Below are 14,030 nucleotides of genomic sequence, written 5' to 3'. Positions count from 1 at the left end.
GGCCAACAGGGTTAAGTAACTTGCCCAGGGTCACACAGCTACTAAGTATGTGAAGCCGGATTTGAACTCAGGAAGATGAGCCTTCCTGACCACAGGCCTGGTCCACTGTGCCACTGAATACGCCCATAGAATATAGAGATGGCAGTAAAGTGTAAGAAGACTGGAAAGGTCAAAGGGGGCTAGTGTGTGAAGGGCTTTCTTTAAAAGTCAAACAAGAGAACTTTGTATTTGATACTGAAGGTAATGGGTAGCCACTGGAGTTTATTGAGCAGGAGAGGTGACATCATCAGATCTGTACTTTAGGAAAGTCACTTTGGCAGAAGAGTAGGGGATAGAATCAAGGAATGGTGGGGAACATGTGGCCTTCTAGGTCCTTGGTTGCAGCCTTTTTGACTGAGTCCAACTTTTACAGAACAGATGCTTTTACTAAAGAGATTTGTTTTGTGAAGTTTGGATTCAGTCAAAAGGCCACCCTTGAGAACCTAGAGGGCCCCATGCGATCTTGAGGCTGCAGGTCCCCCACCCCTGGATTAGAGTAAAAAGAGACATGAAGCAGGGAGGGCATCCAGAATTGAGGTGACAAAGCCTGCACCATGGTGGCAGCTGTGTGAGTGGAAAGAAGAGGACACATACAGGAGATATAGTGGAGGTAGAAACAAGGCTTGGCCACAAATTGGGTATGAGGCATGAGTGCGAGGAGTTGAGGGCAACTCAAAGATCATATGGTTGAATGACTGGGAAAATGGTGCTGTTTTCAACAAAAATAGGGAAGTTAAGAAGAAAGGAAGGGCTTGGGGGGAAATACGATGAGTTCTATTTTGTACATATTTTGTTTGAAATATCTATGGGACATCTAACTCTAGATGTCGAGGAGGTAATAAGCAGTGCGAGATTGGAGCTTCAGAGAAAAGCTAAGGCTGTATATAGAGAGGTGAGAGTCATAGAGCTGAGGTGATCACTGAGCCCATGGAAGCTGATGAGACCACCAAGTGAGATAGTTGAGGGAGGAAAGAAGAGATCACACAGCAGAGCCTTGGGGGATGACCTGGTTGGAGGAGAGGAGTCAGGAGAGAGCTGTGCCATGAAAATCAGTCTAGGAAGAAAAGAGGACGATCAGCAGTGTCAAAGGCACTGAAGGAAGAGGACGAATCTGAAGCAAGTTCAAGGATACGGGATAGTCTCTGTGTGGCATGGAGGTGGAATGGGAATGGGGATTGGGTAAAACGAGAAAATAGGAAGTTGGGTATTTGAGGGAATATTATGATGAAGTCCCCTAACATGAGGGCAGGAGTTGGGCTAGAGAGAAAGACTAAACCAGTGTCCTGGGAACGCTAAACCAGTGTCCCGGGAGAGAGTAGGTAGCAGCTATCAGAATCTTCAATGGGTGATAAATTTGGATTGAATAAACGTCAAAGAAGGAGAGGTTACTGAGTGACGGTGGTGGTAGAGAAAGAGTCCGGAATTGGCAGTGAGGAGCAAGGAGTTTCCCAACTCTCCAACCACAGCCAGTTGTTGGGGGGATGTGGAGCATGAATGAATGTTCGTTCAGTTGGTACTGAAAAGGGTGATCAGGTATGTACTGAACTAAAGAGAAAGTGTGGAGTAGTGCAGAGAGAGCTGGGCTCCAATTGAGGAAAATTTGAGTTCGAGTCCAGTCTCTGACACATACTGGCTGTGTGACCAAGGATGACTCATTAAACTCTCAGTGCCTTGAGGCAGCTCACCAAGACTCCATGTTCCAGAGTAGGTGCTAACATACAATGGTAGAGGGACCATTTACGTCTGGACCAGTTAAGTCCAGACCCTCTTCTACTTTATGAATATAATGTCTGTCCTGAAGCCCATTGTTATGGGGCTCTCTCCTTATTTGTGAAGATGATGGCCCTGCCCAGAATAAGAAGCAAACGGGGTGGAGTTGGTGAGAGATGAGAGTGCTCAAGCTTTCACCAGTCTCTTTGAGTCCCCCTTTGGGGACTCATCAAGCCTTAAGACTGGAAGTGTTGAGTTGCCTCCATTGCTTCTGGCTTCCAGCTCTGAGAGAAGATGGAAGAGGTCAACCCCACTTCAAGCTGCTGAAGGAAAAGATTCTGGGAAGACATGACAGCAGCAGGCATGAGAGGAGCTTGCTACTCTAGAGGCTTCAAGGAGCCTCCCCTTGGATTAGATCTAGGACTGTCTCTCTTGGTTGAGCTGAATTACCCTTCTCCCAATGGAAGAGCGCCTTCACTCTGTATCAGCTGGTATATATTCTCTTAAATACACCTTCTCTGATTTCTGTTTTGCTATGATTTGGATAAATGGGTTTTGGGGTTTTGGGGTTTTTTTGTTTGCTATTTGCTACATGAGTTCATTGTGGAAATAGAAGTCAAGGCTTGGATATAGAACTTGGGGTTCCCTTTCCTCAAAAAAGGACAAAGTGATTAAAAGTTATATCAGACCTGACTATATCTCCTAGATGAATAATATTTAAGGGAGCAGATGATGTGTCTAGCCTGGTACCCCCTTTCTCTGAGGAAAGCAGAGTGGTAGCCTTGGGCCCCAGCCTCCTGCTTTCTCTCCTGGCAGGAATGAAAGCTCTTCTTCCTCCTTCTGAGCCACACAAGGTCATGGGCCTCACCACAGGTGGGCCCTGCTACACATGTGGGGCCCTTTCTCCTTACATTATCCGTATGATCTTGGGCAAAGCATTTAAAATTCTCCCCATTTTCCTCATTTGCAAAGTGATACCAAGAGGAAAGCAGAAGAACAAGATGAGTTCTCTAAGGTCCCCTCAGCTTCAGGAAGGCTATTACTGTGGTAGTTACCAGGGTTATACAGTCAGTATGTGTGGGAAATAGGACTTAATTTAAACCCAGGTCCCTCATGGGTTTGAGGTCAGCTCTCCAATCTAGTTACCTCTACTCTCTCAATGTCTCTCTCTCTCCCTCTCTCTCTCTCTTTATTTATTTATTTTTTTTTTGGAGAGGGGAAGGCAGGGCAATGGGGGTTAAGTGACTTGCCCAAGGTCACACAGCTAGTAAGTGTGTCAAGTGTCTGAGGCTGGATTTGAACTCAGGTCCTCCTGACTTCCAGGCCGGTGCTCTATTCACTGTGCCACCTGGCTGCCCCTCTCTCTCTTTTTAAAGAGGCAGTTGGAGTTAAGTTACAGGATCACACAGCTAGTAAGCATCTGGAGGCTGGATTTGAACTCAGGTCCTCCTGACTCCAGGGCCTGTGCCCTATCCACCTTGCCACCTAGCTGCTCCCACTGCCTCTCTTAAAGTAAAACACATAAAATAAAGCTCTATTCTTATTTCCCCCTCCAAAATGCTACCACACATTATATAAGGCATAATGAGGTCACGTTTCATTCATTTCGTGTATGTCTCAAACGAACCTTAAAGCAACGTATGTGTTAGCTCTCATTTTTTTAAACGCTCATTTTCCCTCCCAAGGAGGGAGGCAAGGCCTCAGGCCTGGTCCCTGTACAGGTGGGGCACAGCCCCTGCCCGTGGAGGAAGCTCCCCACATACTCCTGGGTCTGTTGACTTGGAGGGTGGGCAGGCTTCGAGATGGACTGAAGCCGGGACTGGGAGAAAGGGCAGGGTGAGAAGGCCAAGTCAGTGAGAATGACGCACTCCCCCCGCCTCTTCCTCTGAGCAGCCCTGCAGCCCTGGGCTAGGGAGGGATGCTGTTTCATAGAGATCGGGTGGGCCTGCAGTCTGTCCTGGGGCCCTCCTACGACGGGGAAGCGAGCCAATGGCCGTCAGGGCCCAGATGCTCTCCCAAAAGGAGCCTATTGAGGGAGCTCCCCAGCCCCTTCCCGCTCAGCCCCGCCTCCACTCTATACGATTGGACCGAGGTGAGCAGGAAAGAGAAGCGTCGGGGAGCAGGGGGATGGCCTGAGCCGCTACCGCTCGCTGCTGCCGCTGCCGGTTCCTGGAAGCCAGGGCCTTAGGCTTTCTGTTCCTGGGGACACAGGGGCAGCGGGCCCAGGGTGAGTCCCATCCCACCACCTCCGATCCTTTGGGACCCGGGATCTGGGCGCTGTCCAGGAGATCCGCTTGCCCATGAGAGGTGGAGTGGAAGACCTTCACAGGACATAGGGATCACCCCTCCCGGGCCCAGGATGGGCCAGTGCAGCTGACCCCACGGTTGTGCCTTTAGGGCCCCGCACCAGCTATCCTCTGCCCGGGCTGTGGGCTGAGTGGGGTTTTCTTTGGGCAATCTGCCTGACTTTCACACCCTCTGGGTTCAAACTTGTGGGACTCTCAGAGTTGAGGCCTCTTGGGTCTGTTAGATGGGGGAGCCAAGAAAAAGGAGGGGGAGAAACTTGAGGTAGTTTTCCACAGAACCCACAGAAAGTCCAGGTTACTGAGGGCTGAGTACCCCTGGCCGGGCATCCCTCCCCTATTGTTTCTTCCTAAGCTGCTCTGAATCCAAGGGAAAAGAAGGGTTGTTGTTAAGTAGGGACATTCCGAGACCCTGGGGCCAAGACCTCCCCTGGCCCCCAAAACACACTTAAAAATCAGAGCTAGGCCTCTAGTACGGAAAAGGGAGGTATTTCTAGGCAGCCACTGAATCTGAAAATGCTCCTTTCCAATCAGCCCCATTGATGGAGGCCTGAGTCCTAGGGCCTTGGGAATGAAAGCATGTCACAGAATCCTGGGGAGAGGATCTGCTCCTCATGGGGTGTCAGATTTGGAGGCCAGTGTATTGGGGAGAAGGAGAGAGCAGACAGTGTTACAAACTTCTTTGGAGCAGAATAGGGGCGGGCGTGCCAGGCAAAGGTCTCTTTTAATGAGGCCTGGCTCTGATATAACTCCTCTGATCTCAACGTACTTCACAAATAAAGTGTATGTTTGATTTGGGTAGGTGAGGAAAGTGGTCGTTGGAAGGGGAGAGAACTGAGACCCCTAGGCTCCTGGTCCCTTAAATTAGGGTAGCTAATGGGGTAAAATATGCTCCTAAAATGGCCCTTGGCCTGAAGGAGGCTAACATAGGCAGTAGCAGAGCCCTGGGTATGGAGCGAGAGGACCAGGATCCAGTTCCCAAGTCTATGACTACCTGGGTGACCTTGGACAAATCCCTTAGATTCTGTGGACCTTGGTTTCCTCGTCTGGAAAACGAATAAATAAAAAACCAGCTCTGGATCTAAGATCCTATAAAATAAGGACCTTCACAAATTAGGACTTTGTTGGGATGGGGCCTGGGCTTCCCTCTGTAGATTTGCCCCTGAGGTTACACAAGGAGGAGGGGAGAGGTGAAGCTTTGGGGTGATGGAGGCTGTGGACGGATAGAACAAGCTGGGGCTTAGAGCAAGGAACAGACGAAGACACCTAAACTGAAAGTAAACTGTCTCAACTTCAGGAAATTCTGTCCCTTCCCCCTTTGGGGTCCAGAGAGTAGGGTGCTAAAAGTCAGGGGGAGGGGGAAGAGGAAACACAGGATGAGTCGGGAGATAGCAAGCAGGAAGTTGACAAGGTGGTAGCACAGGTGCATGGTGGGTGACACCAGCAGGCCAGGCAGGGTGGGGCAGCACAGAGAAGCATTTTAGAGGGGTTCTTCCCTCTACCCCACCTAAGGCTTCCTGGCTCTAGAGAAAAGTTCTCTGATCTGGCTCCACGGGCTGCTCTGTAGAGCAGAAACCCCGAACCACTCATTAGCAGGCTGGCAAAGTGACCCAGGCTTGTGGGGGTGATATTTAGGCCTGGCAGAGGTGCCCTGAGCATTCTCTGAGGGCTAGCTAAAGCTAAGACCCCAAGGATCTCCTACCCTAGGTGGCTTTTCTTATGTCCTTAAGCCTAAAGGAAATGACTGAACTTAGAATCAGAGGGCCTGGCTTCTAGCTCTGTCTGGTTAGGACACTTAGTACTCATGTGACCCAGGGCATCTCTCAGAGACCGATTTCCTCACCCAAAAATGGGTGATTATAACATTTGCTCTGCTTATCGCGTGAGTTGTTTGTGGAAACAGGCATTTGTGAACCATAAAGTGACATAGATGAGGCAGAGTGACCGACTGGGAAGATCACTAAATTTGGAGTCAGGAGAACAGAAATGGCTTCAAATCCTGCCTTGCTATTTACTACAGGTGTCTTTGGACAAGTCACTTGCCCTTTGCAGGTCTCAGTTTGTTGTTGTTCAGTCATTTCAGTCGTGTCTGACTCTTTGTGACTCCATTTGGGGTTTTCTTGGCAAAGATACTGGAGTGGTTTGCCATTTCCTTCTCCAGTCCATTTTACAGATGAGGAAACTGAGGCAAACAGGGTTAAGTGACTTGCCCAGGATCACACAGCTAGCAAATGTCTGAGGTCAGATTTGAACTCAGGTCTTCCTGACTCCGGGCCTGGCACTGTGCCCGCTGCACCGCCTAGCTGCAAAATGGAGGAGAGATGGTCTCTGAGGTTCCTTATAGATCCTATAGTCCAAAGATGAGCTATCATTTATTGCTTATTCATAATTAACCTTTTTGATTACAAACATGGGATAAAAACGTGAACCTGAGTAAGTCTGCTGGTCCCGAGCATACAGATGGAGGTGATAGGGTGCATTTTGCCCTAAGTGTGCATCTGTTTTCCACCTCACCTTTACCCTGGGATCCTCTATCCAGGCCCCTACAGGGAAGTACTACAAAGATATCTCTGGGTGATTTTATAGGAAAGAAGCCTCCCGTCTACTTGTTGGCTCTGTGGTCTTGAGCAAGCTACGTGATCCTCCTCTCCTGGCCTCGGGCTTTTCATCCTTAAATTGGAGATCACAGTATCTGCCCTGTCCACTTCACCAAATTTTGGGGAGAACCTAGGGAAGTATTGTATGTAGAGGGCTTCGTTATTGATATATGCAGGAGGTTGGGGTTGGGGTTGCAATTTCCCCAATCCACCAACCAATGTCCCATAAACCGGTTAGGTATGAGATCTCCAGCTCTGAGGGTGCCGGCTTTTAGGGGGCCTGATACGAGTAGATCAGGGCCTGAAACAGTCATCCTTGGTAGGGCCCAACCACAACCCACAAGTATGGCTGTCTTTGTATCCGTGGAGCATCATTCATTCAGTAATTTGGCAAACACGTAACAACAGTACTTGCTACTGGCTACCCCGCTGGTAACAAAGATAGGTAGGACCGAGGCCCTGCTCTCAAGGAACCTGTAATCGGTTCGACATGATTGGATAAAAGATTTATGCGCTAATGAGGACCGCTAAGTAGCACGAAGCTGAGTTCAAATCCTGCCTCAGGATGCCAGCAAGTGGCTTAACCCCTGTCTGCCTCAGTTTCCCCATCTGTAAAATAATTATATTAATATTAGTATTATATTTACAACTGTGGTATTAAACACAATACAGTAAATAACTTATAAATTTACATACTATAAATAAAACCTGGTAGTAAATATAATATTAGTAATACTGACAATAGTAGTGATGATGGGACGTGCCTCCCAGGGTTATTGCGGGATAAAATGGGATGATGTTCGGAAAGCTCTTTAGCAAACTCTAAAGCTGCCAGCTGTCAATAAAAAGCACAGAGAGAGAAAGTGCTGGGAGAGACAATAGATTTTCACAGTGGTCCCCAACCTGGGGGAGGGGGTCCGAGAGAAGGGTGGAACTTCCCCATGACCTAAGGCAGGATGTGGAGAAGGCCACAACAATGCAATACCACACAACTAGTACATGGTTATCAGTGGGCGAGTGCCACGCCCCTCTCCCACCCCAATTAAGGGACAGCAGCTTCTCTTCCCCCTTCCTTCTGTGCCTCCCCTCCTTCCCCACTACACTTAATGTTTACCAGATTTCACCTGGGCTGGAGTGTGATCAAAGCCATGGACAGCTCGAGGGCTGGAATTAGAATCAGAGGAACTGAGTTCAAATTCAGGTTCTGCTACTTTTCACCCACATGACCTTGGGCAAGTCCCAAGAAGTTAACTTCTCTGGGCTTCAGGGCTTGGACTAGCCGACCCCTTAAGGTGGTCCCTTTCAGTCCCAGATGCTTTGATCCTCTGCTTTTCCCCCAGCTAGCATCGCCACCCCCTCCCCACTCCTGGTGGTCTTGATCAGGAGGTTCAGACAGAGGAGCCAAGCCCCAGTAGGCCTGGGGGTGTAGGAGCCACAGATATGTCTGCCTCATCTAACACTTTACTTAGTGTGTTGCCATGGGGCACAGAGAGGCTGCAGACAGCAAACAGTCATAAACCCCTGAACTAGGGACAGACACCCTTGCTCACTCTCATCTTAATTTTTTTTCTCTCCCAATATCACTCTCCCCCTTTCTCAGGCTGGCACCATCATTCATAGTATGGCTTCTAGGCAGGTGAGCCGGGTTCGAGCCCCCTCATCTACTGCAGGTAAGAGTATTCCCCTCCCATCTTCTAGGTCTAAGGGATACCTTCTGGGAAGGAAGAGAATTTTTTTTTGAGGAGGGAGGGCCAGACAATTGAGGTTAAGTGATTTGCCCAAGGCCACACAGCTAGTTCGTGTCAGGTGTCTGAGACTGAATTTGAACTCAGGTCCTCCTGACTCCAGGGCCAGTGCTCTGCTCGCCGTGCTACCTCCATGCCCCAGGAAGAGAACTGAGACAGAAATTGGGGGGTGGGGTGGAAGCTGACTTTTGCCTTTTTTTTAACCTGCTTTGAGTGCTAATTCCTTAGCTTCAGCTTACCCTCCTGTGCTGGGGTTGTGGGGTTGGGAAGGTGGCACTGTTACACAGTTTATCTTTTTGCCCCTTCTTTGTGGGGAAACACCATGCTGCTGTGCTTTCACTTATCTCATGCCATTCTGTGGTCTGTGGGAAGGGGGGACAATCAATGGAGCTGGTTCTGGGTCAAAGGGAGGTAACCCTGCCTCTTCAGTCTGACTTCCCTAGAGAGGAATTGACTGGCTGAAGATGAGACAGAACAAACTGACAAAGAAACAAGGAACTGAGAGGCAGCAAGATGCAGTGAGAATTCTCTCAAGATTTAGAGTTCAATCCCAGCTCCACCACTTGCTGCCTATGTGACCTTGGACAAATCCCTTCCTTGCCCTCTCGGAGCTTTTCTTGTCTGCATGGTGAGAGGCTTGCGCCAGGCGCTCAGACATTTTGTGTCTGTATTTTCAGACTCGTACTCTAAAAGATAAAGGGACGGCTTTAACCTTTGTGGAAGAAAGGTAGGCTAGAGAAGAAGGGTGGCATGGGGGAGAGGATGCCCCCTCTCCCACCTCCCATCTGGCCCTAACACTGACGGTTTGGTTCACAGAGGAACAGGTGGCCCGACAGACTGAAGATGTTTTCCGGAGCTATGTCTACTACCGCCATCAACAAGAACAGGAAACAGAGGGAGCAGCTGCCCCCGAGGACCCTGAGATGGACACCTTGCCCCAAGAGCTCAGCAGGTGAGGGAAGGAGAAACGCAGAAAAGTGCTTCCACACATACTTCCATACATACGTATACATGCATACACATACGCACACACATACACACGCACCCATTCAGTGATGAAATGGCCCTTCCCTAATTGTTAATTTTTACTGTATGAAAAGGAATTGTGGTATGTATTATTAAATTGTATAGGTCAGCTAGGTAGCACAGTGGATAGTGGCACCAGGCCTGGAGTCAGGAATACTTGAGTTCAAATTCAATTTCAAACACTAGCTCTGTGAGCAAATCACTCTTTGCCTCAGTTTCCTCATCTGTAAAACGAGCTAGAGAAGGAAATGGCAAAGCGCTGCAGTATCATTGCCAAGAAAACCCCGAAAGGGTCACGAAGAGTCAGGCACGACCGAAATGACTCAATAACATTATTCATCCGTAAGGGGGATTGAGGGTGAACAGACTGGGAAAGGCATAAACGTTGCCTGGTCCCAACTGCTGAGTCAGGGACCAGAGTCACCAGCTAGGTACAGAGCGGGAGTAGGGTGGCATAGAGAAGATGAACTGTGCAGCCAGAAAAGGGAGGGAGTTCATTTGGGATACATGCAGACAAGTGGTCCCAAGAATGGCCATCTCCAGGGATCATGGCAGCTGGTCCCAGGCTATCCCTAAGATCCCTTTTTCTGAAGGCTCTGAATACTGTGATTTTTTTTTTTTGGAGGGGGAAAGGCAGGGCAATTGGGGTTAAGTGACTTGCCCAAGGTCACACAGCTAGTAAGTATGTTAAGTGTCTGAAACTGGATTCGAAGTCAGGGCCTCCTGACTCCAGGGCTGGTGCTCCACTCACTGCACCACCCAGCTGCCCCTGAATACTATGATTTTAAGAACTGGGGGAAGAAGGCCTTTTATCAAGAAGAGACTGCCCAGACTTGGTGGCAACCATAGAGGAGAATGGGGGGTGTTTCTGAGGCCCACTAGCTCAGGTAAAGTAGAAATGCTAGGCTATCAGAAGGTGAGGAGAACCTTAGCCCTGGTGACCAGGGCTCTACCGGGAAGGCTTTTGCAGGTCATGTCTGACATATTTCTTTGCACACATTCAGTCACATATACACGCACCCCGTCTTTGAATTCCTCTCCGTCTCTTGTCCCTTTTCCATTCTAGCCCTCCTCATCTATGCAAAACTGTAGCAGCTCTGCCTTCAACCTCCGTCCCCTCCACTGCCAATCTCCACAACCTTGTTCTCAGAGTTTGAACTTCCAAAATATTTATTTGTAAATTCGAGTCCTCCAGTTTGGGTGTAGCATTATCCCCCAAAGATGGGGGAACAAGGTAAGGACTCTTCTTGCGGCAATCCTGACCTCTTCCCTCCTGTTTTTTTTGTCACTGCCCCAGCACCACGGAACAGGTTGGCCGACAGCTAGCCATCATTGGGGATGACATCAGCCGTAGGTATGACTCAGAATTCAAGGCCATGCTGCAGACTTTGCAGCCCACCTCAGAGACTGCCTATGAGTACTTCACCATGATCGCCTCCAGGTACCCACCTCCCCCAATTGCTCCGAGGTCACTTTCAAGTTACCTCTCCTTCCTTCCCTTTCTGTGCCCTGTCCAAGTGACAGTGGCAACTTGGCTCCCTGTGTTGCTTCTGTGCTCTTCTGTTGCTGTGTAGCAACCCCCTCTCTGTAGTCCCAGTCTTCTGATGGCGAGGCTGTGAATACCAATGTACACCTTTCACCTGGGAATATGAAGGGCTGTGTTCCTGAGAGGCTATAAAGAAATGCAGATCTGAACCTCATAGAACTGTGGTGAGGAAAGCTTTTTGTAAGCCTTAAAAGCCCTATAGGAATGTGAGCAGGGACTGTTAGGAGGGGAAGGGTAGGTGGTCACTTCCTGTGGGTGGCTTTTGTTTTCTGTTTTCCCTGAAAAGCAGGGTAGTGCAAAAGAAAGTACAGTGTTTGATGGCAGGAGACCTCAGTTTTCATTCTGACTCTGCCACTGACTAATTGTGTGACTGGGGAAGTCATTTCTTTCTTCCTTTGTAAGATTAGAAGGTTGAACCCACAGAAATGCTTTAGCTAAAGCATTCGTGTCAATTTCCACGCCCACAGTAAACACGGGTGGGCCGCAGAAAATGGCACTGGGGGCTGGCCGCACCTTGGACAGCCCTGGACTGGATGATTCCAGTGGGATGATCGGATTCGTTCGGCTCTAAATCCCATGATCCTCTGAACAGAATTCTTTCCAGGACTTGTGGGCTAGGGGTGGGGTAGGAGGGATTGCTCTTAGCCCAGGCTCCCTTGTTCCCCAGCATGTACTGGAAGTACAGCAGCAAGGGAGTTTAAGCTCTAAAGGCAGCTGGCCCCAAAACCCCTCAATTCCCTGGAAATAGGAATGTGGCATGAGAGCTTCTGTTACGCCGGACGCTTGGGTCAGGGTTAGCTTTACAGTTAGAGTTAGGGCCAGGCTCATCTTCCCGAGTTCAAATCTGGCCTCAGATACTCACCAATTATTGACCCTGGGAAAGTCACTTCACTTTGTTGCCTTGGTTTCCTCATCTGTCAAACAGCAAACCATTCCAGTATTTTTGCCAAAAAAACCCAAATGGAGTGAACGAAGAGCTGGACACAGGTGAAATGCCAAACAGGAACAAAAAGGTTGCCTCGCTCTTCTATTAGGGTTCAGTTTGCGGTGAATGTTAGGAACAGAAGATGTGTGTTGGTCTAGACTCCAGGGGTGGGCAAGGGAGGTGAGGGTCAGGGGACTGAGTGTGAGCCACTCCCCAAGGCGTCCCCCCTCCCTCCCCCCTGAGCTTCCCAGGACCTAACCTCCTCTTCTGTCCTCTTCCTCCCTGCTGTCCCTGCCGGATGTCAGGCTAGCAGTGGTTCCTCCTCTCGCAGGTAAATCCCCTTCCCCCTCCATGCCTCAGGCTCCCCTTCCTCCTTTCTCTCGCTCTCTCTGTCGGACACTGTGTGCTGGGAGGAGTGGTGGCAGTGGAAATGACACACAGGTTGAACAGTGGGTGGAGGGGAGAGACTGTCTCTGACAAGCAGCCTGGGAGGTGGTCCAGCTGTGCCCAGCTGTTGGCCCCTTTGGGGACCAAGCCCGGATGGTATCCCTCCAGGAGATCCAGGCCCAGGGTTTTTCTCAATGAAACTGTAAATTCCTTGAGAGGCAGCGTTGTCTCTTTCCTTGCATTTGAATCCAGGGTGCCTGGTGAATAACGGGCGATTAATAAATGCTTCATTGAGGCGTTGGACTCTTCCTGAGACTAAGTGGGCTTGGATGAATGGGGGATCTGGGATACCTCTGGCTGCACTCCCAAATGGTAAAGGGCTGCTGCACTGAGATAGCATTCTTTTGGGGAACCACACTGTGCGCTGCTTGCAGTCTCCCCAGGGATTGACAAATAGTCTCTCCCCAACCCCAGGGAGAAGCCTGGGTGGTTAAAGGTATGTTCCCTACCTCCTTCCTTCAGGCTGCTGCGGCATACACCTGGGCCTCCTTCCTAGTCCCACAGGGTCAGGGGGTAGGACTAGTGGGAAAGGGGTGAAAAAAGAAGTCACTAACTTGAGGCTTTTTACCCCCAACAGCCTATTTGAGAGCGGCATCAACTGGGGCCGAGTGGTGGCATTGCTGGGCTTTGGCTACCGGTTGGCCCTACATGTTTATCAGAGGGGCCTGACGGGCTTCCTGGGACGTGTGGCTCGATTTGTGGCCGACTTCATGCTCCAACACTGCATTGCTCGCTGGATTGCCCAGAATGGGGGCTGGGTGAGCAGGGGCCCTGGGGGTAGGGAGGCCACGGGGGGGGGGGGGGGGGGGGGGGATATACCATAGTAATGGGGGAAAGAGGGAAAGGGATTAGGCAGGATGAAGTGTTTCAGAAATCAGGGTAGAACTCAGGAGGTAGGCCCGGGGTGGGGGCCTGGTGAATTCTCCCTCCATCCTTCCACTAGTATCCTCTGTGATGCCCATCTCATCCCTAGGTGGCGTTCCTGGACGTCCCTAACAACTCCATTTTGTACGTGATGACAGTCTTGGCTATGGTGCTCTTGGGGAGATTCGTTATCCGAAGATTCTTCCAACCCTGACTCCAGGTGGTGGAGGCCTTTCGTGAAGACACGAGGCCTAAGTCTCTCCCATCATCCCCTTCCTCCTCCCGGACAAAAAGAACAGCCCTGTGCTACCATGACAGATCAGCCAGGAGGAGGATGGTCACGCCAGGCATCTTTCCTACCTGGGAGCCAGGGGGTACTGCGTACCCTGCTCTACCCCTTCATGGTGCTTATAGGCCCTTGTGTTTGGGATCCATCTCACTGGGTCAGAGAGGGGGCCACAGTTGTGTGAGTGCAGCCTCCATTCCCTTCCCAAAACAGACACACACACACACACACACACACACACACACACACACACGCACACACACATACACACATGCACACACACGCACACACACACACACACACATATATATATATATATATATATATATATATATATATATATATATATATATATATATATATATATATATATACATGGATCTCTGGGAAGCCTCCAAAATAGGGCTTTTAGTTTCTTCATCCATCTGGAGGTAGGCAGGTTAAAACTACTCATTTCTGAAAAGAGGTTTTTTTTTAATATTTTAGTTTTTTTATAATTGCTTAGGTTGCTTATCTTCCCTTTCTTTCCCCCTCCCTTTCCA

General features: G+C 49.7%; 1 protein-coding gene across 1 annotated transcript; it reads left to right on the top strand.

Annotated features, from left to right (window-relative positions):
* The first annotated feature begins 3,872 nt into the window (after positions 1 to 3,872).
* On the top strand, positions 3,873 to 13,755 carry BAK1 (BCL2 antagonist/killer 1). The gene is made up of 6 exons (XM_036767663.1): positions 3,873 to 3,976; positions 8,250 to 8,319; positions 9,211 to 9,346; positions 10,718 to 10,861; positions 12,916 to 13,096; positions 13,312 to 13,755. Exons 2-6 carry the CDS (start codon positions 8,271 to 8,273, stop codon positions 13,414 to 13,416), a joined length of 615 nt encoding a protein of 204 aa, XP_036623558.1. The 5' UTR covers positions 3,873 to 3,976; positions 8,250 to 8,270; the 3' UTR covers positions 13,417 to 13,755.
* Positions 13,756 to 14,030: the final 275 nt, after the last annotated feature.

The sequence above is a fragment of the Trichosurus vulpecula genome, chromosome 7 (genome assembly GCF_011100635.1).
Source record: "Trichosurus vulpecula isolate mTriVul1 chromosome 7, mTriVul1.pri, whole genome shotgun sequence".
In the NCBI taxonomy this organism is placed as follows: domain Eukaryota; kingdom Metazoa; phylum Chordata; class Mammalia; order Diprotodontia; family Phalangeridae; genus Trichosurus; species Trichosurus vulpecula.
Note: the sequence above shows the minus strand (reverse complement) of the source record. Positions and strands in the feature narration are given on the sequence as shown.